The sequence below is a fragment of the Salmo salar genome, chromosome ssa24, assembly GCF_905237065.1.
Source record: "Salmo salar chromosome ssa24, Ssal_v3.1, whole genome shotgun sequence".
In the NCBI taxonomy this organism is placed as follows: Eukaryota; Metazoa; Chordata; class Actinopteri; order Salmoniformes; family Salmonidae; genus Salmo; species Salmo salar.
In genome coordinates, this window is record NC_059465.1 from 5,687,604 (window position 1) to 5,714,597 (window position 26,994).

Sequence of the window (26,994 nt, forward strand, 5' to 3'; positions counted from 1 at the left end):
ACAAACCATCTCTTCAAACAACAGCTACTGTATGTTACCCTCCACTCAGCCCTCAGTCTCCCATTTAGTGTTAGAGGTTTTGACTAGAACCAACAAATCTGATCATATTACTCCAGTGCTAGCCTCTCTACATTGTCTTCCTGTTAAGGCTATGACTGATTCCAAGGTTTTACTGTTAACCTACAAAGCATTGTATGGACTTGCTCCTCCTTATCTCTCTGATTTGGTCCTGCTGTACATACCTACATGTACGCTGCGGGCACAAGACACAGGCCTCCTATTGTCCCTATAATTTCGAAGGAAACAGCTGGAGGCAGGGCTTTCTCCTACAGAGCTCATCTTTTATGGAATGGTCTGCCGATCCATGTGAGAGAACCAGACTCGGTCTTAACCTCGAGGCCCTGGGTCTGAACCCCACCCTTTGCAACTGTGTCCTGGACTTCCTGATGGGCCACCCCCAGGTGGTGAAGGTAGGAAACAACACCTCCACTTCACTGATCCTCAACAAGGGTGCGTTCTCAGCCCCCTCTTGTACTTCCTGTTCACCCATGACTGCGTGGCCAAGCACACCTCCAACTCAATCATCAAGTTTGCAGATGACACAACAGTAGTAAGCTTGATTACCAGCAATGACGAGACAGCCTAAATGGAGGTGAAGGCTCTGGGAGTGTGGTGCCAGGAAAATAACCTCTCACTCAATGTCAACAAAACAAAGGTGATGATCGTGGACTTCAGGAAACAGCAGAGGGAGCACCCCCCTATCCACATCGACGGGATCGCAGTGGAGAAGATGGAAAGCTTCAAGTTCCTCAGGGTACATATTACTGACAAACTTAAATGTTCCACCCACACAGATAGTGTGGTGAAGAAGGTGCAACAGTGCCAGGCTGAAGAAATGTGTCTTTGCACCTAAAACCCTCACAAACTTTTACAGATGCACAATTGAGAGCATCCTATCGGGCTGTATCACTGCTTGGTACGGCAACTGCACGGCCCGCAACCACAGGGCTCTCCAGAGGGTGGTGTGGTCTGCCCAACGCATCACCGGGGGCAAACTACCTGCCCTCCAGGACACCTACAGCACCCAATGTCACAGGAATGCCAAAAAGATTGTCAAGGACAACAACCACCCGAGCCACTGCCTGTTCACCCCTCTATCAGCCAGAAGGCGAGGTCAGTACAGGTCTATCAAATCTGGGACAGAGAAACTGAAAAACAGCTTCTATCGCAATGCCATCAGATTGTTAAATAGCCATCACTAGCACATAGAGGCTGCTGCCTATATACATAAACTTGAAATCACTGGCCACTTTAATAAATGGAACATTAGTCACTTTAATAATGTTTACATATTTTGCATTACTCATCTCATATCTATATACTGTATTCTATACTATTCTACTGTATCTTAGTCTATACTACTCTGACATTGCTCATCCATATATTTATATATTCTTAATTACAGTCCTTTACTTAGATTTGTGTGTATTGGGTACATGCTGTGAAATTGTTAGATATTACTTGTTAGATATTACTGCACTGTCGGAGCTAGAAACACAAGAATTTCGCTACACCTGCAATAACATCTGCTAAACACGTGTATGTGACCAATAAAATTTGATTTGACACACACGCAAAACACACAAAAACACAGTGATTGACTGATCTTATTGTTGTCTATTATCGGTAGAACCATCTGCAAAGGTTTCTACCTACCACCAAATGTGGTTCCCCTATGTGGACAAGCAGAAGTAGACTACATGTTCTACTTATCACCTTTTTTCCTAAGAGTGTACAACCATAATCCACTCTCATTAGCCATTCAGTTCCTGTGATGTGTTCATTGTGTTGCTGTAATTATGTAATTTGTCATAGTTTATTTTGTTAAATAAATTGAATATGTAAATGTATTTGGTATATTTCTCTTTCAAGTCCTTCTGTAGTTTGAATATAAAAGGCGCTGTTCATCTCTTCTAGTAGTCTGACTCCATAGACTCCAGTAGTTTGTAATGTTGTGATGTCCCATGATTTCACCCACGGGAATATATCCATCTCTTTTCTTTCTAGTGATCCAAAAACATTGTATTTGAGGCCAGTGAACATCCTGATTTATTCAAACAGTTATTGAAGGATGATAGAAATAGGTACTTGTGCTGTCAAGCTACAGACTTGAGGTATAATTTCAGACAGAATCAAGTCTGAGTGTTAGTTCATAAGGCATTTTGTGAATGACATCTGAACTTGTGTAAGGCCTGCAGCTATACTCAAGCTATGCTCTGAGCATTTCGTATTATTCTGTACATAAATCCGAGACACTCCATTTAGTATGATAAGTTCCGTATCGTATGGTATGTATTAATTTGTAGATGTCCATCACCCATTTCGTATGATATGTTAAAAATTACAATTCGTAGTATATTTACGAATTTGCAAAACGTACAATATGATACGAATTTGCAAAAAAGATCTTTATGTTTAGTAATTCTAGCTAGGTGGCTAACATTAGCTAGGCTAGGGGTTTGGGTTAAGTTTAGGAGTTAGGTTAAAGGGTTAGGGTCAGGGGAAGGGTTAGCTAAAAGGTTTAGGGGAAGGGTTAGCTAACATGCTAAGTAACTGTAGTAAGTAGTTGAAAAGTTGCTAAATAGCTATAATTGTCCGTGATGAGATTGGAAATTATAGGTTGAATTCAATTCATAGGTATGAACATAACATGAACACATTTCCAAAACACACTGCTTGTTATCTCTAGAAATTCTGACGATTTCAAATGCATCTCAACCTCTTGATTTCGCGGAGAAATTTCGTGAACATTTTCCGGACGGGGGCGCTTATTCTCACGCTTCACTGTGGAGAGAGCCCGGAGCTGTGAAAGGAGCACTCACTGTACCTCTATGAATCTATGTCGTACTAGTCTTCATCCAAGACGAACTAATATAGCGATAGTGTCAATTTGGTCATATAGAGGAATCAATCAAAAAAGAATAGCTGTTAGTAGTGATCACTCATAGCTTAAAGTATGGTAATGTTAACATTAGATTTTTTTATTTATTAAGGCTACATCGTCCGTTAAGGGGGTAGGCTACATCGTGGAGTTAAAAGGCGGACCAGTTGTGTCTGTCCTGGTTCTGTCAGATGAACAAATCGTAAGAAGTCGACACCACTCACGCATTTTTCCAGCTGACAGCATAGTATTAGGTGAGTGCGTGTATATAATACAATTATGCATGCAATTGTCTGCCTATTCTAAAAATAAATTTCATTTGAGATGTTTTCTCAATGCTTTTCGCGGGATGAATCTCGCAGACTGGGACTAGCAAAAAGTTTTGATGAGTCGCTGTTCAACATCAACCATCGTGTTGCTACATGTATTGGTGTGCAATTCAATTTTATTGTTCCATATTATTGATTAAAGCTGTTTCTTTCTTTTTTTGCGGAAAATATAAAGGAAACGAGTTATTTTCATTATTTTGAGTGATCTGCCCTAAGCGATTATGAGGCGCGTGTGTGTGGTGCACGTTTCTGCGATGTTAGCGTTTGGTATATATTTGCATGAAAGATGCAGATGGGGGTGGTTAGAGTGTTTCAGTTTCCATAAGAACTTCAGTAGTTTTAACATGAATGTCACACCTCTGGAATTCACTATTTAAACACGCTTTAATCCATCATTATGCTGTACCATTCTTGCTTCAATAGTTAAAGATTCTCCATTCCCTAATGATTTCACAGGGCTCCGAGTCCAACCCCTGTTGACAGTTTGTGGATGATAGCCTAATCTAAAATGGCAACGACACAAAATCCAAATGTGAAGTATGGAACTGACCTATTGCATTACAATTCCAAATGCATGGAGTGACCTATTGCAAGCAGGGCATAAACAAACCATGTCATATTTTTTGTTGTTGTAAAATCATAATTATTTTTTGGTCAATCAAAGGCTAGGTTTTTGCATGGGAAATATGATGAATGTCCAGAAAAAAAAGACAATGCATGCAATAGGATACTATATGCATTTAACAAATATTTTTATTAGGGGTTGACATTAAACAGGCTACAAGACAGGAATGAAAGTATACAATATTCTATGTTCTTAATTGGTCAATCTTGAGGTGCAATGTTGTGGGTGCATCTACTGTAGGAATGTGATCCATGGTCTATTTAATCTATTCCTCAATAGTTGGGAATGGAATGGTGGTGTAACATTATGTCCAAATAATTTTCATTCCTGTCTTGTTGGGCAGATGTACATGATGACCAAACTGACTCTGTGACAATGTGTGCGGCATCATGCCCCATTGTGCCCATGTTGATTTTGTCTATCCCCACCAGACGCGTTCATGACACGCAGGTTAAAATACCAAAACCAACCGTGAACCAACTATATTAATTTGGGGAGAGTTTGAAACACATTGGAAACATTCATGGACATTTAGCAATCTTGCTGTTACTAGCTAATTTGTCCTGGGAGATAAACATTGGGTTGCTAATTTACCTGAAATACATATGGTAATTTTCTTTGCTGGATCTTTTTTGAATTTTTACCCATTTATGAGTCATAGTTAGTTTTTAGTTAGTTGTCTTTGATTAATCTCTCCTCCTTAATTCTTCTTCTTCTGATTTTATATGGAGGTTGGCAACCAACTTTAAGATGCATTACCGCCACCAACTGGAGTGTGGCACTCGTTCATCTTTCAATCCCCCGTGTGTGTATATACTCGTAAAAACCAATGAGTAGATGGGAGAGGCGGGACTTGCAGCATGTCAAGAGTCAAATAGAACTAAGTTCTATTTTAGGGCCTGGCTACGCAGGCTCCCGTTGACGCGCGTGCTCGAGCTGTATGTTTACATTTATTTTTGCACCGCTCGCATATGCAACGTGGGCGGTCTGGTCAGCATGTTAGGCCTAGCAAAGGCTGCGCGATATGGCCAAAATATCATATCACAATATTTTTTCACATTTTGGACGGTATAGCGGTATTTCATGGTATTTCATGTTTCAGAATGATAAAAGTCATACATTTTTTAGGATTACTAGTGCATGAACAGCAAAAATTCAAAATGGTTTTAATGGTCTTTCTCCATTCTGATTGCTCAACCAAACTAGGACAAAACTGACTGTGAAGTAGTCCAATTTGTACCACTTTTCATTTATTCAGCACTATATCAAAATATTGTTATAGATCTTATTGTAAAAATCCATACCAGTATGTGGATCCATAAATCTTCAAATTATGATATATATCGCCCAGCCCTATTCCTAGCCTACACGCAGATGCCAATACACATACACGCCCCTGCCTCAGCCATGGGGGTAATATTCATTGGGGGAGACTCTTGCATTGGAAACCAATATCTCACATCATTGCCAGGTGGTCATGATAAAGTGAAGGAATTGTGTGTGTGGTTTGCGTTTGCCTGCATGTGTGCGAACGTGTGTACATTGTTGCATGACCAAGAAAAGTGAGACAACTGGCTGAGTAATACTGTAAGTTGTTAACCATGTTTATTTTTATTTAGCCTATCTTTATCAGAAAAAAGAACACATCTGTTTTAAAAATAGTTGTTTGGAGAGCTGATAAGAGAGGGCTTCCATTATCTCTGTGTTGTTAATCTATGGAGTGGAGGTCTAGTGCCCCCATACTCAACAGGCGGACCACATGCTGGATCCGGACCCAGAACGGGGTCAATACGGGCCACTGTTTTTTTTGGGGGGGGGACTCAGTTGGGCTTCGACCCCTGGTCTCATATGAACACGCATAATGCATGGCAAAATGTGTAGAATTGCAGGAAAGGAGCTTTAAAACTGAAAATATTTCTCTCCGCCATCAAGAAAGGTGTGACCTGTTTGAACAGTTTGGGATCGCATGGGTTGCGAGATGGGGGTTGGTTACAACGCCGATAAATGACTATCTATTCGGGCCTTTGCCACCTAGGGAGTTTCTGGGACCGGACTTTGTCAGATAGTTCTTGACTACCCCCGGTCTAGTGCATGGTCATTCACTATTCAGAATCAGGTACGGGTTGAGCAGAAATGAACTGAATAGAATATAGCATAGGCTTTCCAGACATCAAACTTTGTTTCACCCTTTTGTAACTACGTCTGAGTGCTCAGTGCAGAGGACAGCGATAGGGACCTTTTAGAAATTAGTATAGTGAATAGCATTGGACTTCAAAGACTACCTCCGCTGTCTCTCTCTGTAATGGACGGGTGTGCAGGCTATCTGCCATACGTAATGTACTGCATGTGGCTAAAAACAGATTTTTTTTTTTTAAATAAATGAGGACAGACGCCTTTTAAAAGAGACCAGTTCCATCAGCTCTATTTGTAGTGTTCGTCCACTCACATAGACCATTAAATCTACCTTCTAAAAGTCCAGCTCTCTAAAAACCCTTAAATGAACACACACACACACACACACACACACACACACACACACACACACACACACACACACACACACACACACACACACACACTCCAATCTCAGGCTGCAATGATGGGCCTGTCAATCCCAGTGTGTGTGGGAACAGCAGTAAAGATTGAGAAGAGAGGAGGGTTCTCTGTTTTATGTTACATTAACACTAGTCCCCCTGTCTGTCAGTCTGAGTGGTCCTCTGGGTACAGAGTGGGTTGACAAGGGCTTTTCATTTATGTTACTACATTTATAAATACTTGAAATGTGGATTGGTTAGATCTCTACCCAAACAGCGCCTTTTACAGATGTTTAAAGAAAGGTGAGAAAAAAGCGGAAAATAAAATTTTATGTATGGCTGGCACAATTAGTGTAATTGATGGTTATGGATGAAAACCATCATGAAAATAAAATAACCATGGTAACCGTTTTTTGGGGGTGGGACAAACACCTGACTGAAGCCGGCCATTTGTGCGGTATAGTCCTTTTCTGCAGTGACATTGACTCTTAACAACGTGATGAAACTTTGTTGCTTCTTGCTGAAACAAGCAAGTTGTAGCAAACTAGCACACACAGAAAGGTGTAAGCAAGGTGCAGCAGCAGCACACATAGACATAGAATGAAATGGGCTTGGAATCTCTAACCCTGGCAATTCGACTGGTAAACTCATGAGTACACTCTTAATGGCTGCGTTGCAATCATTTCCATGGTAATGTAGAATGTTCAATCAAATGATGTTAACTGATGTGGCTCATGTATTGGAAAGTATTTTTTGTAATGCGAGTTGAATCAACAAATCACAGCACATATTGATGGGTACACTTCCTGCTTTTACTTCCTGCTTTGCGCCTATGGGTACACAACAATGGCCGCCAGTCCAACCATTATGCCATCATTGACTTGAATAGGGATGCCTGTTCTATTCATTCTATATCTATGGCAGCACATGCAGTCAGGAGTGGAGAGGAGAAAATGTGTGGCAAAAAAATTATATGTATTTATATTTTTTTGCTATTCGAACGGTTATTACAGAGACTGCGGTCATTTGGCTGGCCAATTACCGTTAGCCTAGGTAAGTAATAAAAGGTTAAATATTTTATTATTTTTGTTTTAATTCCATCACTGTCACAGCCCTAATTTTATGTGGGTGGAGGGTGTTACATTAAATGTATAGTACTCAGATTGTATTGTATTGTATTACACACTGCTAGAACCGGCCCTGTCTTGCTCCAATACAAATGAGTTAGGCCTAGCCAGCCTACAATATTAATGAAAAAAGTGACATCTAATGTTCTTTCAGTAATACAATGCTAAGAGCAGTGAAGTCATAGCGATGTGTTTTAGATGCGAGTATGAACGTAAAAGAAAAACTAAGGATGGTCCGAAATAAATATTTTCCAAAATCAACAACCAATTTATACACATTTGATGTTATGTAACTATGCCCCTTCTCTTTTATTTAGTCCTAAAATAGTTAACGGTTAAATGTGAACAAAACTGTCACTTTCAGTGCTCTAAAGTCATACAACTGTCCGAAGACAAATGCAATCTATATAAATGTTAATAAAACATCTCAAATCATAACAAAACTGTCAAATGATTATTCTGGCATGATTTTTTAAAGGGTCTATTGCACTGTACGTCTGTATGGGTAAGACAGGTTAGGCAGAACGGTTTTAAATACTTTTGTCCGGAAAAATAGCCATCATGACTATCGTTCGGTGCGACCGACAGTCACAATTTTGGATCAAATCACATAATGGTACTCACGTGACAGGATGTGACATCATTAAGATGCCTGTGAGATACCCTTTGGTTAAGAATAAAGGTAAGCAAGTCTCTCGTAAATGTTTGATAAGTTTACATTTCCACTCCCTGTCAGGTTTTACCTCCAAAATCTGATAATTCGGTGCGACTACTACAAACCAATAAAAAGGATGAATTATCTGAAAAGCTTATATTTAATTTGGATACTCAAGATACATACTTGATGCCAAAGTCAAGTGTTCACGTGGGTGCATAAGCAGTTGCCTCTAAAACATGTTTAGGTGAGGAAAGTCATATGGTGTAACCAAAACGATCATTCGGAGTCACCAGAAATTCCGATTACACCATATGTCTAAACTGTTGTACTGAACGATGTCAATATGTTCGAATCAAATTTGAATTGTCACATACGCTGAATACAACAGGTGTAGAACTTAGTGAAATGCTTACTTACAAGCCCTTAACCAACGGTGCAGTTTTAAGAAAAATAAGTGTTAAGTAAAAAATAGATAAATAAAAGTAACAAATAATTAAAGAGCAGCAGTAAAATAATAGTAGCGAGGCTACATACAGGGGGTACCTGTACAGAGTCAATGTGTGGGGCCACTGGTAAATTGAGGTAATTGAGGTAATATGTAGACTTAGTGACTATGCATAGATAATAAACGGAGTAGCAGCAGCGTAAAATGGGGGGGGGGGGGGGTCAATGCAAATAGTCTGGGTAGCCATTTGATTAGCCGTTCAGGAGTCTTATGGCTTGGGGGTAGAAGCTGTTAAGAAGCCTTTTGGACTTAGACTTGGTGCTCCGGTACCGCTTGCCATACGGTAGCAGAGAGAACCGTCTATGACTAGGGCGGCTGGAGTCTTTGACAATTTTTAGGGCTTTCCTCTGACACCGCCTGGTATATAGGTCCTGGATAGCAGGAAGCTTGGCCCCAGTGATGTACTGGGCCGTACGCACTACCCTCTGTAGTGCCTTGCGGTCAGAGGCCGAGCAGTTGCCATACCAGGCAGTGATGCAACCAGTCAGGATGCTCTCCAGGGTGCAGCTGTAGAACTTTATGAGGATCTGAGGACCATGCCAAATCTTTTCAGTCTCCTGAGGGGGAATAGGCTTTGTCGTGCCCTCTTCATGACTGTCTTGGTGTGTTTGGACCATGATAGTTTGTTGGTGACGTGTACACCAAGGAACTTGAAGCTCTCAACATGCTCCACAACAGCCCCGTCGATGAGAATGGGAGTGTGCTTGGTCCTCCTTTTCCTGTAGTCCACAATCATCTTCTTTGTCTTGATCACGTTGAGGTAGAGGTTGTTATCCTGAAACCACACGGCCAGGTCTCTGACCTCCTCCCTATAGGCTGTCTCATCGTGGTCGGTGATCAGGCCTTCCACTGTTGTCATCGGCAAACTTAATGATGGTGTTGGAGTCGTGCCTGGCCATGCAGTCATGAGTGAACAGGGAGTACAGGAGGGGACTGAGCTCGCACCCCTAAGGGGCCCCTGTGTTGAGGATTAGCGTGGCGGATGTGTTGTTACCCACCCTTACTACCTGGGGTCCGACAGGAAGTCCAGGATCCAGTTGCAGAGGGAGGTGTTTAGTCCCAGGGTCCTAAGCTTAGTGATGAGCTTTGAGGTCATTATGTTGTTTAACGCTGAGCTGTAGTCAATTAATAGCATTCTCACATAGGTGTTCCTTTTTTCCAGGTGGGAAAGGGCAGTGTGGAGTGCAATAGAGGTTGCATCATCTGTGGATTTGTTGGGGCGTCACTCACTATTAGATTTCGTGCACCAGCTGTTGTTTACAAATATACATAGACCCGCACCCCTTGTCTTACCAGAGGTGGCTGTTCTATCCTGCCGATACAGCGTAAAACCCGCCGGCTGTATGTTATTCATATCATCGTTCAGCCACGACTCTGTGCAACATAAGATATTACAGTTAATGTCCCGCTGGTAGGATATACGTGATCGTAGTTAGTCTATTTTATTATGCAATGATTGTACATTGGCTAATAGGACCGATGGTAAAGGCAGATTACCCACTCGCCGTCGGATCCTTACAAGGCACCCCATCCTACGTCCCCAATATCTCCGTCTCTTTCTCCTGCGAATGATGGGGATGAGGGCCTTGTTAGGTGTCTGAAGTAAATCTGACTCGTTAAAGAAAAAATATTCTTCCAGTACGAGGTGAGTAATCGCTGTCCTGTTATCTAGAAGCTCTTTTTGGTGATAAGAGACGGTGGCAGAAACATTATGTACAAATTTAAGTTACAAATAATATTTATTATTTTTACACACAAATACATCATTATCTCCTTGTAAGTAAAAACACACGTTTTTGTAGGATAAGGGTGTTTTATGTCAGTTTTGTACTGAAAATACCTTTGCATAAATAACCTAGTTTTTTCTGTTTCTTAATTGAGGGTCAATTTGCAGATGCCTCTATCAAGCAAATGCCTGTATCGTGAGGACATAGATTATTGCTGACTCAGTTGCTAATTGGCCACAGAAATTCAGGTGTTCCACATTGGGGGGAGTAGACAGCAGGCTACGATCTATGCAAGTGTTGTATAAACATCAGAGGGAAGCCAGTTGTCACGGTTGTCGTTGGGAAAGGAGGACCAAAATGCAGCAGGTATGTGGATGCTCATCTTGACGTTTATTTAAATAACGAAGTGAACACCAAAATAACAAAAGAACGAACTCACGATCAACGAATGTCAAGAACAAGAATCCACAAATCATGACACTCCACATGATGAGCGACGGTCCCGTCACCCAATACAGAAACAAGAAGAACCTATACCTACTCAGCACTCTGCCATATATTTACGGATTCAAACAAATCACCTGGAACTTTTCTGAAAAGGCTCATAGGAAAGGGGCACCAGATGGTGTGGGTGGGGCTGTGAAACATTATCTGCACAAACACATTTAATGGGGGGGGGATCCAAGAGATGTGCAGACTCCCAAGGAGCTCTTCGAAATACTTGAGAAGAGTGGATCGAGTATCAAGTTCTTTTGGATTGAGGAACGAGGAAGCTGTGCCAAACAATCTCACTGGAGTCAAAGGAACCATGAAATTGCACCAGGTCAACAGACAAATTGGTCACACAAACGGACACCCCTAGTCCGCTCAATGTACATGTGTAACGCTCCTACTGCACACCGGACATGTAACCGCCGCTGCTCCTCAGAAGCAAATGGAGGAGGCGAAAAGTGAAAAAGCTAGAGACCTGTCGGACATAGTCATGACCTTAGGGTTGAAGGCCGCATTAGGATGCAACCTCACTTTTGAGTCGCCAAGTGCAAACTTCATACAGGAGGGGATCTTCAGATGCACAGGTTCCATCGGTTCAAAGGGGCCCTCGCATAGCACATCTAAAACCAAATCCCAAGTGGGCGCAAAAGGCTTAGAAACCGGTCTGAGACGGTGCACACCTTTTTAAAAACTGCACTGCCATGGGATGAGCCACTGGAGTGGAACCATAAATTCCTATATGACACGCTAAAATAGCTGCCATATACATCTTCGGTGTGGAGAATTAACGGCCCTGCTCGAAAAATACCCTGTTATAATATAAAAATGGCCACCAGAGATCTCTGAAAAGGAACAATTCCTTTATTTTGGCACCAAAGTTCGAACGCCAGCCACTTATCCATACAACCGTCACATGGAGGGTGCCCTTGTAGACTGTATAGTAGCAATAACGTTTAGAAGTAAATGCTTTGCAAACAGATTGCCCTCCCACATCACTTTATACACAGAAGATCTCTCCGCTAAACGTAGAATCACATGGTTTATCCGTATCTCTGTGACCTGCTCACTGAACAAAGTTGCCAACAAAAAAAGTTGCCAGTGTCTTTGCAATTGATACAAACAAGCAAAGTATAAAAAAATTATTCAAATGAAAACCGAGATGACTGCATTAAAATATAAACAGTAGGATATAGGCCTATTTCAATTATATTGAAATATATTTAATTTTTAATCAATTGAATTCTATTTTGCTACTTGTAGACTACTGCCTGTAATTTGTCTCAATATATGTAATGATGTGTAGCTTAACATGTGCGCAATGATGAGCCAAATCAATGATTTAATGCATTTATAGTGGTAAGCATTAAAATAAGCCACCTCAATATTTGCAGCCGTAGGTGGTACTAAATCTGATCTGTCGTCAGTATTGTGAAATAATTTGAATGTTAAGGAAGGATTTGACTGGAAAAGCTGACTCGAGAGCAGCATTACCTTTCTTTCGATCCTATCAGTATCTACACATGTTCCAACAACGCAAATAGCGACTGTTCTCTCTGCGTGGTGTTTTGGGAAATTAATGTTACATCTTCGGCCATTGTAGGAAAGATGCATTGTTAAAACACTCGTAAGCCTAAGTTCCATCGCTATCTGGAAACCGGGCCCATAATGTTTAGCTTAAAATGTTGATAAACTATTTCTTCATATAAGTGCAGTAATGTGCGCATGGGACGCAAATGTTCCAAGATGCAATTTGCAGGAAAACACTGTTCTAAAATGCGCACAGCGCATGGAATCGGTTTCATGGACAGAGGGGGGAGAGCTATAGATGGAACAACTATCATGTGTTGCTAAAATTACTAGGATAATGCTTTTGCCTACTAGATAATGAAAGTTGATTTTGAAATCCAATAGTACAGGAGAGCACATTTGACCAGTGTTTCCAACTTAGCGCCTTTGTCGTTATATTTAGCGAGTATTCAGACCCCTCCAGCAACACATTTTTTAAAAAGCGACTAGCGACAAATCTAGCGACTTTTTCTGGTGTTATTGGAGACTTTTGGAGACTCTGACGTGAAAGCACGTATCGTTCTTACGTATCGTTCTTATTCTTCTCAACGAGCAGCGGGTGCTGCCGTGGGCCCCACCCCGGTCCCAAAGCACTCACAGGCGGCCCAGTCCTCACGCTGCAGTCAGAGCAGGAGATATTCACCCCTCCACGTCCAGACTGCAAATGAATCGGGCATGCGGGAAGCCGCCGCTGGCTGATCCAGCCCTGGCTTACGTAAAAAAACAAAACAATTAACCTGAATTAGGGCCAGGCTAGTTACCATCATTTTCTCACATTGCCATTGACAGTTTTTTCTATTGTCTCTTTTTGGTCCATTTAGATTGTTAATGTAGATTGTATACAAAAAAATGTTATGGTTAAACATGTTCATGTTTTACTGTGACTTGTTGTAGGCTCCTAAGTCGACCATAAGGTTAAAAACCAAACCAAATTAAGAAAACTAAACTAAAGAACTAAAAACTAAAATAAAAAACAAAGTAACTCCGCCAGAGTGTCTCTATTGGGTCACTTTTGCTGGTCCCAAGCCTGGATAAAGGAGGAGGGTTGGAATTGTGACATAAAAAAAAAAAAGAATCGACAGAAGAAAGTTCATTTGTAGTTCTAAACATATTTAGGGTGTTTTTTACTCACCTTTTGTCTCTCCCACAACTTTATACCTCTCTCCTACAGCGTCCATCACAATTACATGCACATGGCCAATTATGCAAATTAGGTGATGACATCATTTAGCTACTTCTAGCGACTTTTAGGACAGTCAATAGCTACTTTCCTCACTGAGGAGTTGGCAACACTGCATTTGACAAAACTACACCTGTTTGAGGCATTTATTTCAAAGGACTTATATACGGTACTATTATTAGATCAGTGTTATGATTAGCAACCAAGTAGACTGTTTATTTTAGGAAGATTGTGCGCGAATCCAAGAAGACTGAGGCTCAACAGGAGGATGAGTTGAATCTGTGTGTCGTGACATTATCGGCTAGCCAATCAGCTAGCTAACTAGTTTTGAAGTGGAGCCCTTTTTGTCTGGAGAAGTAAAGGAATGGTTCCAGCGCTGTAGGAGCTGTATCTACTACACTTTGTTTTGGGACAAGCTGGATCACTTGGAGTTCCAATGTGGCAATTGTTTGCTTCCAGAGGATTATATGATTGAAGTGGCTTCCTTGATCAAGCAGGTCACCAGTCTACGTTAGAAACTGGGGAAAATGCAGAGTGGAATGTTTACCTTTTTTCTACGCTGGTGGCTGGAAGGTGTTTGGGCTTGTTGGATGCATCTCTGCCTTCCATTTGTCGTTGTCCGACTGGCCGGTGTTCGCATGTCATGAGCCGTGGAAGCCGAATACCCTACAAAATCAACCTTGATCGACCTCATATTTTGAAAACCCCAGAAAAATATGTTGTAAGAGGGGTGTTTTCCTCAGATATAAGTGACCATTGTCATATTGAATGTATCAGGGAGGTGCGAATACCTAGATCCAAACCCCGTCTTATCAGAAAGAGGAATTTTAAACACTTCAATGAACAAGCTTTTTCAAATCAAACTTTATTTGTCACATGCGCCGAATACAAGTGTAGACTTTACCGTGACATGCTTACTTACAAGCCCTTAACCAACAGTGCCGTTCAAGAAGAAGACATTTTTTACCAAGTAGACAAAAATAAAGGTAATAATAAAAAGTAACACAAGAAGAATAACAAGTACCGAGTCAGTGTGCAGGGGTACAGGCTAGTTGAGGTAATCTGTACATGTAGGTGGGAGTGAAGTGACTATGCATATGTAACATGGAGCCCATTTTACATGATGTTCAACGTAATGATATTGACTGTATCTAGTCTATTCATGATCCAGAGCTGGCTCTGAAACACTTATCAAATGTCTTAAGCATATTCCCTTAAAAACCATGAGTATGGAACACCGTTTGGTTCTTTGCGTGTCTAAAAAGATTCATGTCAAATAACACTATTTGACGTGTCAAATAACATTATTTGACGTGTTAAATACGCTTGTTGACCAAAAAGGACCTGAATATTACTGCACGTCGCATAATAATTTAACAAGTTCACAATTTTTTTACGTAGTTATTACACATTGATTACACTATCACTCGTATTTCATATGTCATAACGATTCACCGATATGTATGCTATGATGCTGGTAAAGTTTTCTCTCGCGCACCTACCGCACGAGCGTAGACGCACTTCCCCAAACTCCGGACAGTGCTGGTTTGAAAAAAAAACTAGCTAGCTGATGGATGCAAACAATGTTCTTCCCCAAAAAATTTAGCACAACTACATCATCTGTTTCAGTAGCTATAGTTTGCTAACTATCTAGCTAGGTGTCATCTAAAATACCCCTAATTTACAAGACAGTTCTTATTTGATTAATGGTGGTCGGACCCACCTATGTGAAGCTAGCCACAATGGATTAGCCACAATAGTGGAATTTGCGGTTTGCCTTCAAAATTATTTTTTATTTATTTAACCTTTATTTAACTAGGCAAGTCCGTTAAGAACAAATTCTTATTTACAATGAAGGCCTACCAAACGTGGGCCTGGGATTAAAAAAATGAATAAATACAATATAAATATAGGACAAAACACACATCACAACAAGAGAGACAACACTACATAGAGATGTAAGACAACAACATAGCAAAGCAGCAACACATGACAACACAGCATGGTAGCAACACAACATGGCAGCAGCACAAAACAGGGTACAAACATTGGACACACACAAAGCACAAAGGGCAAGAAGGTAGAGACAACAATACATCACACAAAGCAGCCACAGCTGTCAGTAAGAGTGTCCATGATGGAGTCTTTGAATGAAGAGATTGAGAAACTGGATCGCTTTGAGTGTTTGTTGCAGCTCGTTCCAGTCTTTAGCTGCAGCGAACTGAAAAGAGGAGCGACCCAGGGATGTGTGTGCTTTGGGGACCTTTAACAGAATGTGACTGGCAGAATGGGTGTTGTATGTAGAGGATGAGGGCTGCAGTAGATATCTTAGATAGGGGGGAGTGAGGTCTAAGAGAGTTTTATAAATAAGCATCAATCAGTTGGTCTTGCGACGGGTATACAGAGATGACCAGTTTACAGAGGAGTATAGAGTGCATTGATGTGTCCTATAAGGAGCATGGGTGGCAAATCTGATGGCCGAATGGTAAAGAACATCTAGCCGCTCGAGAGCACCCTTACCTGCCGATCTATAAATTATGTCTTCGTAGTCTAGCGTGGGTAGGATGGTCATCTGAATCAGGGTAAGTTTGGCAGCTGGGGTGAAATAGAATTGAAAGCGGTAATTGAAAGCGATGCAAATTAATACAAATAATGTTCTTATATAAATTCCACAAAATATAATAATTAGTTAATTTGACAAATCTGTTAATCACACTGATTGTATTAGACTTTAGAATTGCATTGGGGGCATACCTATTTCACTGTACATCCTAACCCCATGTTATTGATCCACAATCCATACAGTGGGGAGAACAAGTATTTGATACACTGGTGATTTTGCAGGTTTTCCTACTTACAAAGCATGTAGAGGTCTGTAATTTTTATCATAGGTACATTTCAACTGTGAGAGACGGAATCTAAAACAAAAATCCAGAAAATAACATTGTATGATTTGTAAGTAATTAATTTGCATTTTATTGCATGATATAAGTATTTGATCACCTACCAACCAGTAAGAATTCCAGCTCTCACAGACCTGTTAGTTTTTCTTTAAGAAGCCCTCCTGTTCTCCACTCATTACCTGTATTAACTGCACCTGTTTGAACCCGTTACCTGTATAAAAGACACCTGTCCACACACTCAATCAAACAGACTCCAACCTCTCCACAATGGCCAAGACCAGAGAGCTGTGTAAGGACATCAGGGATAAAATTGTAGACCTGCACAAGGCTGGGATGGGCTACAGGACAATAGGCAAGCAGCTTGGTGAGAAGGCAACAACTGTTGGTGAAATTATTAGAAAATGGAAGAAGTTCAAGATGATGGTCAATCACCCTCGGTCTGGGGCTCCATGCAAGATCTCACCTCGTGGGGCATCAATGATCATGAGGAAGGTGAGGGATCAGCCCAGAACTACATGGCAGGACCTGGTCAATGACCTGAAGTGAGCTGGGACCACAGTCTCAAACAAAACCATTAGTTACACACTACGCCGTCATGGATTAAAATCCTGCAGCGCACGCAAGGTCCCCCTGCTCAAGCCAGCGCATGTCCAGGCCCGTCTGAAGTTTGCCAATGACCATCTGGATGATCCAGAGGAGGAATGGGAGAAGGTCATGTGGTCTGATGAGACAAAAATAGAGCTTTTTGGTCTAAACTCCACTCGCCGTGTTTGGAGGAAGAAGAAGGATGAGTACAACCCCAAGAACACCATCCCAACCGTGAAGCATGGAGGTGAAAACATCATTCTTTGGGGATGCTTTTCTGCAAAGGGGACAGGATGACTGCACCGTATTGAGGGGAGGATGGATGGGGCCATGTATCGCGAGATCTTGGCCAACAACCTCCTTCCCTCAGTAAGAGCATTGAAGATGGGTCGTGGCTGGGTCTTCCAGCATGACAACGACCCGAAACACACAGCCAGGGCAACTAAGGAGTGGCTCCGTAAGAGGCATCTCAAGGTCCTGGAGTGGCCTAGCCAGTCTCCAGACCTGAACCCAATAGAAAATCTTTGGAGGGAGCTGAAAGTCCGTATTGCCCAGCAACAGCCCCGAAACCTGAAGGATCTGGAGAAGGTCTGTATGGAGGAGTGGGCCAAAATCCCTGCTGCAGTGTGTGCAAACCTGGTCAAGAACTACAGGAAACGTAGGATCTCTGTAATTGCAAACAAAGGTTTCTGTACCAAATATTAAGTTCTGCTAATACTTATGTCATGCAATAAAATGCAAATTAATTACTTAAAAATCATACAATGTGATTTTCTGGATTTTTGTTTTAGATTCCGTCTCTCACAGTTGAAGTGTACCTATGATAAAAATTACAGACCTCTACATGCTTTGTAAGTAGGAAAACCTGCAAAATCGGCAGTGTATCAAATACTTGTTCTCCCGACTGTAGGTATCGGTATACTCAGTGACACCCAGAGAACATTAGCGTCGTAGCTTTTATTGCGGGACTCTGAAACCACTGTGAATTGAGACGCATGCATTGTACAAGTCAACCTCCTATCAGCGTGTTTGGCATTTAAATGTCTCAGTGGTGTCCCCCGCATTGTTTGGGGGATGGGGAGGCCCCACCTTTAATGTACCATCAGACCTCCGTCTGGATCCGAGTACCAAACTGTGCAAACAGAATTAGGTTTGGCCAGCCAGACTCCCGACGGATGGGGGCCATATCATGTGGGCCACAAATAACTCACCATCAGGACTCTTTTCATTGAGTAAACACATTTTTAACACAATGAGGTCTGGTCTCTGAAGAAGATACCTACACACTTCATCTATTTCTGTCCCAGATTCAGCGTCTCATCCCGTCACCGGGATCAAAATCCAGCGAAAAATCATATCGCCAATTAGCATTAAAAAAAAATCATAATAAAAAAAAATATATATATATATATTTTTTTTATAGATACACCTCTCCTGAATCGACCCACGTCGTCCGATTTCAAAAAGGTTTTACAGGAAAAGCAAATCATTAGATTATATTAGATGAGTCCATCGTAAAAAGCAGCTTCATAGCCATTTTCCGACCAACCACTTGCATCACATATAATCAAAAAACAGCTAAATGCAGCACTAACCTTTTACAAACTTCATCAGATGGCACCCCTAGGACATCATGCATGCATTCTTTTGTTCAATAAAGGTCATATTTATATATAAAAACAGCATTTTACATCTCTGTCTGAGGTTGACTACATAATTTCCCCTCAAAAGCGTCCCGGTAAACAATGCTACATTTCCCTAAATTACTATCCTATAACGATTTTTTAAATGTATATTGTCAATCTAACATTTATAGATGAATATCTCTTGAGAACACCCGTCATACCAGATTTTAAATTAACTTTACTGGGTAATCACACTTTGCGATAAAAGGAGATGCGATACTCAGAAAATTAGCTAATATACAGAGCTCGGCGCCATCTTGGAAACAATCGCATGTCACATCTCATCTTGTATAATATTGTCAATAATCGCCTACCTTTAGTTGTCTTCATCAGAAAGCATCCCAGGTCCACAACAGATGTATTTTCGGTCAAAAAGTCCATACTTCACGTTCCATTAGCCTGATGTTGGTAGCGCGTCCTATGGCTCTCTCCAAGCGCAGGGCTGAAGTTCCGAATAAAATGCAATGCTCCCGCATGTAGGTTCGTTCAAACATGTCAAACGTTGTATAACATACATCTTCAGGGCCTGTAACACCAAGAGAGCCAATAAGATTCGAGGGGGATGATGTCATGGCCTTTAAAACCGTATCCAAAGGTGGGGGCAGACATGGCCGCCGGCGTCATAATGGTGATGGCCCATCCCCTGTGACCAATTTCAAACTCGTGTCATTCACTGAGTTTTGACTCTATAAGGCTCAAACCACTGTGAAAGGACTGGCGACATCTAGTGGAAGCAATAGGAAGTGCTCACTGAACCATTGTTAACGGTGTGATTAATAAGGAAAGATGAGAAGTCGAGTCCACAATTCAGAATTCCACTTCCTGTTTCAATCGGTCTCGGGGTTTTGACTGCCATTTGAGTTCTGTTATACTCACAGACACCATTCAAACAGTTTTAGAAACTTTAGAGTGTTTTCTATCCATATATAATAAGTATATGCATGCCCTAGCTTCTGAGTTTGATTAGTAGGCCGTTGAAAATGGGAACGATTTTTTTTTTAAATGCGCTGTGGCGCCCCCTATCCTACGGTATCCTCAAGAGGTTAAGTCCATGGTAGGCAAGCTACGTTAAACAAAAGAACTGAAATGGTGCCAATCCCTCACATCCTACCAATAAGTGATTTAAAGTCAATGGCCAATGAACTTCATCTCATCTTTCTACTGCAGCCCTCATCCTCCACTCATACAGCCAGCATCCTTAGTGAAACATGCTATACCGAGAGACTGCTAGGTAAGGAATATTTGGTTTGGAACTAGCTAATGATAAATGATAAGAAAGGTACGCCAGTCTAAATGGTTGACTAAGGCCAACTATGAATTTCAAAAACATATTACTTACATGAATGCAAAGAATACTTCTGCCAGTGTCAGCCTAAAGGCGACTGCAAGGAAGGAGATACTTTTGGCCATGTAGTGTATGTGGACACCCCTTCAAATGAGTGGATTTGGCTATTTTAGCCACACCTGTTGCTGACAGCACACCGCCATGCAATCTCCATAGCGAAACATTGGCAGTAGAATGGCCCGTACTGAAGAGCTCAGTGACTTTCAACGTGGCTCCGTCAAATTTCTGCCCTGCTAGAGCGGCCCCTGTCAACTGTAAGTGCTGTGAAGTGGAAACGTCTAGGAGCAACAACGGTTCAGCCACGAAGTGGTAGGCCACACAAGTTCACAGAATGAGACCGCTGAGTGCTGAAGTGCTTAGTGTGTAAAAATCGCCTGCACTCAGTAGTGAGTGTCGCAACCGAGTTCCAAACTGCCTCCGGAAGCAATGTCAGCACAATAACTGTTCGTCGGGAGCTTCATGAAAAAAAAACTATCCATTGCTGCTCCTCCAGAGTCAAATAACGCATATGTGACGATCATAACAATGCAGCTAAAGTGTGACTCTCTCGCGCGAAATCAATAATTACATTTATGTATTTAATAACATCACTAACCACTCCCCCTCCCCCCTATTTAACATTGCTTGTAGGTGGTGGAAGCTGCCAGTGTGCTAGGCTTGTAATCTTTTAGATTTGTGTGTCATTTTTTGTATACACATTTGAATTATCTATTTATATAGGAGATAAGGCAATGAATAGGCCAATAGTGGCGAAGTAATTATCATTTAGCAATTGACACTGGAGTGATATATGTGTAGATGAGGATGTGCAATAGAAATACTGGTGTGCAAAAGGGCAGAAAAACAAAACAAATATGGGGATGAGGTAGGTAGTTGGTTGGATGGGCTATTTACAGATGTGCTGTGTACAGCTGCATCGATCGGTAAGCTGCTCTGACAGCTGACACTTAAAGTTAGTTAGTGAGGGAGATATAAGTCTCCAACTTCAGTGATTTTTGCAATTCGTTCCAGTCATTGGCAGCAGAGAACTGGAAGGAAAGGCAGCCAAAGGAGGTGTTGGCTTTGGGGATGACCAGTGAAATATACCTGCTGGAGCGTGTGCTACGGGTGGGTGTTGCTATGGTGACCAGTGAGCTGAGATAAGGCGGAGCTTTACCTAGCAAAGACTTATAGATGACCTGGAGCCAGTGGGTTTGGCGATGAATATATAGCGAGGACCAGCCAACGAGAGCATACAGGTTGCAGTGGTGGGTAGTATATAGAGCTTTGGTGACAAAACGGATGGCACTGTGATAGACTGCATCCAATTTGCTGAGTAGAGTGTTGGGAGGCTATTTTGTTTATTACATCGCCGAAGTCAAGGATCCGTAGGATAGTCAGTTTTACGAGGGTATGTTTGGCAGCATGAGTGAAAGATGCTTTGTTGCGAAATAGGAAGCCAATTCTAGATTTAACTTTGGATTGGAGATGTTTGATGCGAGTCTGGAAGGAGAGTTTACAGTCTAACCAGACACCTAGGTATATGTAGTTGTCCACATATTCTAAGTCAGAACCGTCCAGAGTAGTGATGCTGGACGGGCGGGCAGGTGCAGGCAGCGATCGGTTGAAGAGCATGCATTTAGTTTTACTTGTATTTAAGAGCAGTTGGAGGCCACGGAAGTAGAGTTGTATGGCATTGAAGCTCGTCTGGAGGGTTGTTAACACAGTGTCCAAAGAAGGGCCAGAAGTATACAGAATGGTGTCGTCTGCGTAGAGGTGGATCTGAGACTCACCAGCAGCAAGCACGACATCATTGATGTATACAGAGAAAAGAGTCGGCCCAAGAATTGAACCCTGTGGCACCCCCATAGAGACTGCCAGAGGCCCGGACAACAGGCCCTCCGATTTGACACACTGAACTCTATCAGAGAAGTAGTTGGTGAACCAGGCGAGGCAATCATTTGAGAAACCAAGGCTGTTGAGTCTGTCGACGAGGATGTGGTGATTGACAGATGCTAGTCGGACGGGCGGGTGCGGGCAGTGATCGGTTGAAGAGCATGCATTTCGTTTTACTAGCATTTAAGAGTAGTTGGAGGCCACAGAAGGAGTGTTCTATGGCGTTGAAGCTCATTTGGCGGTTTGTTAACACAGTGTCCAAAGAAGGGCCAGATGTATTTATTATCTACAAAAAGGTTAGACGTGTTTTGAATTCTGGTACCGCTGCCCCACACACAAGCTTGTTAGCTTGCTCTTGTCCAGGGCGTTGAGGCAACTCATGTTCAAAGTTCCTCTATATTAACCGCTCCTCAGTAGGTATCTTAGCTGCTAGTTATAATTAGCTATGTAATTCAGTGAAGTAATGATAGGCCTACTCCTAATATCCTAAATACATTATAATGCGCGTCATATCATGATGCCCAGCGCTTCAAGCCAACCCTCCTCCATGTCCACCCCTCACTTTCTCTCTCTCCCGACCCGCAAAATTTCTGTCACAGCTTGCGCCCTACAGTACACTTGTAAACAAGCTTACCCGGTCCGTAGCAAGCTGCTCTATCCCCACTGATTGGTGGAGTAATTTAATGATCTAAATGGAAAAACGATGTTGATTTCACAGGCCAAAAAAGGAACAGAAAGTCAACGATATAAACTGGTACTTTTGTTTTTGTTCTAAGCGGTTCAGAACTTTATTATGCTGGTCGGAACAGTGAAACGTAATGAAAACAATAGTGGTTCTGTTCAGAAGGCTCTAAATTTGATCACTCTTTTGTAGCTGAGAATTTTCCTGAACAGCAGGAAATGCCAATTTGTAGTGTATTCAAGGTTTAAAAGGCTTCTAAAGTTTGTAATTTCCACTTTAAAATGTCAGACTTTATTTTCCCTAGCGAAAAATGTATCAACCCCATACATTTCCATTCATTATAATACAAATAGTTCACATTTCCTGTTGCTACAGGATTATTTTCCTGCTGTAGCGAACTGTCTCAAATGAAGATCTTACGATCAATGCATATAGCCTGAGAGGGAACCATTCCATATGCATGCAAGTTATAACTCTGATATTAAGGACACACACACACTACGCAAACACATGGTCTAACATATCTTGTGCACAGTAGCGTGAAGCGTCTCAGTAGCTTATTGGAGGTTAATTATGTGTTGTCTGGGGGGGTTAGGTTTCACATTGGCCAGCTGAAAATAAATGGCAGTCACAGTTTGTGCTAACAGGGGGAGGGAAAGAGAGAGAGCACTGGGTAGAGATATTGGCTTAATATTTCACATGGAGATGTCATCGATGACGATTATCCTTCTCCCCCCCCTCTCTCCAGCAAAGTAAAGCCCCCCGTCATGGCGTCTCCATCATTTCTCCTCCTCTTCCCCTCCCTGGGTTGGCTGTCTGCTGTGACATCATCAGGTAGGCTGCTACTACTCGCCTCACACACTCATGTTTGTCTCATGTCATTGTTACCACTGTAGAGAGAGAGTGATGTGTTAAAACATGACACTCATTGTATCTCACTGTTACTGACATTTAGGTCTCACAGTCATCTCATACACAGTATAACACAATAACAATTTTTTCTCAATCAGATCTCTTGCTCTTTTTTTTTGTTTAAAATCTGCAACACGTGAATCAGTGTCCTTTCTTGCATAGTACATGGCATTGACACTTGTTATCAAATGTTATGTCAGACATCAGTTGCAGAGTCCTGTATTTGCACACATTGGAAAAGGTGGGTGGTTGAGCAAACAGCAGCCTTTTCTTTTCTAGCCAGTCAAACCGCATCAGATCAGTAGTGAAGTTGGACTGGGCTGTGACGGGGACGGACGGACAGAGGGACATGATGGGCTACATGTTCACCCCCCATACAGCCCGTGAAGACATGCATTAAATATATGTTTAATAACCACTACTTCTCTAGGACAAAAAAATATGTAAAACCAATATAAAGTAAATAAATCATGAGTGAAAAGAGGGGAACCGCAATTGTTTTGGTATAATAACCATGTAAATGGTGTGTCTCCTGAATGGTGCAATCTCAGGGACCATATTTCAGGAATGTCCAACTGGCCATATTTTGTTACCACATTGTTTGTTAAACTATGCTCCCAGTCTCTGAGTTCAGAATATGGAGTAACAGAGAGGGCTGTACCCGCAGTGGTGCAATGTACTTTCGATGCACTGGCTGCTGGTCAAATGGACTCTGTCCATTGGAAGTGGGTTAAAGTGAACAGCTCTTGGCCAGTCTGTTTGTAGAAACTGCTCCCTCACACAATGGTGGGTCAATCTGAGGGATCTAGAATGTCTCTCTCTGTGCCTGTCTGGTAGTGGTTTAACAGGACTCACTTCAATAGGGAGTCCTCAATTCTCTCCTCTGCCTTTTCTCCTATTCTCCTCCTTTTCTCCTCCTCTGCCCAGAGCCCAAGTTACGAGTCTCTGTTGGCCAGCTGATGAGTATTCAATGAGTTGAACAGGTCTTTGGAAGGAGAGAGGAAAGAGATCCCACACAGGAAGCTCTCCTCTCACACTAGTAAATGGGTGTAGACTATGGAATGAAACTAAGCCTCACTTTGTTTCTGGACTTTTAGAAAGTTAGAGCGGGTATGGATAAGCTTCAGACAGGTGACAAAACATGTAGAACATGTCATTTTAACCATTTCAAAAGTTTGCTTATTGGCTATATAACGAGAATCATAACAAGTCTAGTGCATACTACTGTTTTTTATTTTTATTTTCAAATGGTCACTAGTGAGCTTTCTCTGGTTTTGAGTTCTTGACATGCATTACTGAAGTGTTAAGAATATGCACCACCTTGCAACTGGGGGTACCTAAAATGATGCACAAATAGTTTAATGCTGCAAACACTTTTCTCGCTTCCAGTTTACAGAAACTACTGATACTATCTAGATAACGACTGATCCTCAAACAGAGACTGTGTACCAAATGGCAACTTATACCCTATACTGTAGTGCAGTACTTTTGACCAGAGCCCTATGGGGAATAGGGTGTCATTTGGGACGCTGTCATGGGCTGAGCATTCTCCGGGAACCACAGAGTTCTGTATTCGTTTGATTGGTTGCCAACGACGGCTGTGCTATGGCCAACTGGCCAGTGTTCCTCAACAACCGTGAAACATCTGTACACAAAGAACAGCTGCTGATAGTGGGAGCAAACACACACTCCTAACTTACTGACCCCAGTCTTTCCTTTCAGCAGCCTTCTGAAGTCATGATGATGATGATGGTGTGTGTGCGGGCGCGCGTGTGCTTCTAGTCCTAAAAAAGGTCCCGTCATAGTTTTTTACCCCAACCTGTAAGATAAATAATAAGTGCCCACATGAAAAAATTCTACAGTTTACTATAGAATACTACAGTTCTTACTATAGAATTCTATAGTAAACTGTAGAATACTATACTACACACTGTATTATCCCTTGATCATGTGTAGTAGTTACTATAGAATGTTGGCGGTATACTGTAGAATGCTACAGTAAATACTACAGTAATTTCCGCAAAAACACTGCAGTCTGCAAAAACACTACACTTTTTTAACTACAGTATAGCAAAATACTACAGTTGGCCATAGCCCTAAAAATTGTCAAAGACCCCAGCCACCCCAGTCATAGACTGTTCTCCCTACTACCGCACGGCAAGCGGTACCGGAGTGCCAAGTCTAGGACAAAAAGACTTCTCAACAGTTTTTACCCCCAAGCCATAAGACTCCTGAACAGGTAAGCAAATGGCTACCTGGACTATTTGCATTGTGTGCCCCCCCCACCCCCTCTTTTACGCTGCTGCTACTCTCTGTTTATCATATATGCATAGTCACTTTAACTATACATTCATGTACATACTACCTCAATTGGCCCGACCAACCAGTGCCCCCGCACATTGGCTAACCGGGCTATCTGTATTGTGTCCCACCACCCACCAACCCCTCTTTTACTCTACTGCTACTCTCTGTTCATCATATATGCATAGTCACTTTAACCATATCTACATGTACATACTACCTCAATCAGCCTGACTAACCGGTGTCTGTATGTAGCCTTGCTACTTTTATAGCCTCACTACTGTATATAGCAGGGGCGAAAATCTGATATCAACTTTGGGGGGGACAATTACATTAAATTTTCTCAAGAGCAATTCCTGAGGGGGACACCAAAAGTAGTGCTGTAACACATAGCCTACATTGTAATATGGTAAATATATATTGAGGAACCAAAGAAATAAGGTGTTTGCCGTACTCCTAACTACCGGTACCCAAAACTACACAACTACTCACAACAGCAATACCATTGCCTTAAACTGGTGACTAAACTAAGATTTGTTAAAGTTGAGAGTGGGGGTATCCATGGCATTTCCAATTATGTTCCTATTTTACAAGTCCAAAAAATTGAACCTTTCATAATGTTGCCAAACAAAGACTCAACAAACTTACCTGAGACTCCGTCTCTGCCAGTCTGTCCCTGCATATCTGTCCCCAACTCTGCTGTCTGTGTGCCATCTGTTGCCTGCTCTGCCTAATGACATCATTGTGAAACATTTCCATTACAATTTCATTTCTTTCTTATGAACATTTTATCAACTAGTCTTTGAGATATTAGGCTACTAGGGTTCTTATTTTGCGTTTTGGTGTACTGAAAAATACTCTGATGTCCGTCTTTTATTTTTCTGCCATTTTTCTACCTGGCTGGCTGGCTACACACACACACAGTGTGTAGGTTATTTACAGTAGGAGATGGGCTTCTATCATCTTATCTTTTATCATTCTATTTGGGCTTCGATCTAAAAGGTAGCTAGCAAATGTGAAAC

General features: G+C 41.8%; 1 protein-coding gene and 1 long non-coding RNA gene across 2 annotated transcripts in view; one reads left to right on the top strand and one right to left on the bottom strand.

Moving 5' to 3' along the window:
• The first annotated feature begins 2,847 nt into the window (after positions 1–2,847).
• The window catches only part of ghra (growth hormone receptor a), a 73,983-nt gene continuing 49,836 nt past the window's right edge, over positions 2,848–26,994 (top strand). Inside the window, 2 exon segments of the mRNA XM_014171137.2 lie at positions 2,848–3,195; positions 23,508–23,593. Coding sequence (XP_014026612.2) covers positions 23,527–23,593 — 67 coding nt within the window. The 5' untranslated portion in view covers positions 2,848–3,195; positions 23,508–23,526.
• Positions 22,770–26,659, bottom strand: LOC106585201 (uncharacterized). The gene is made up of 3 exons (XR_001323921.2): positions 26,621–26,659; positions 25,376–25,490; positions 22,770–23,649 (listed from the first exon to the last, which is right to left on the bottom strand). It is a non-coding gene; the product is annotated as an uncharacterized lncRNA (long non-coding RNA).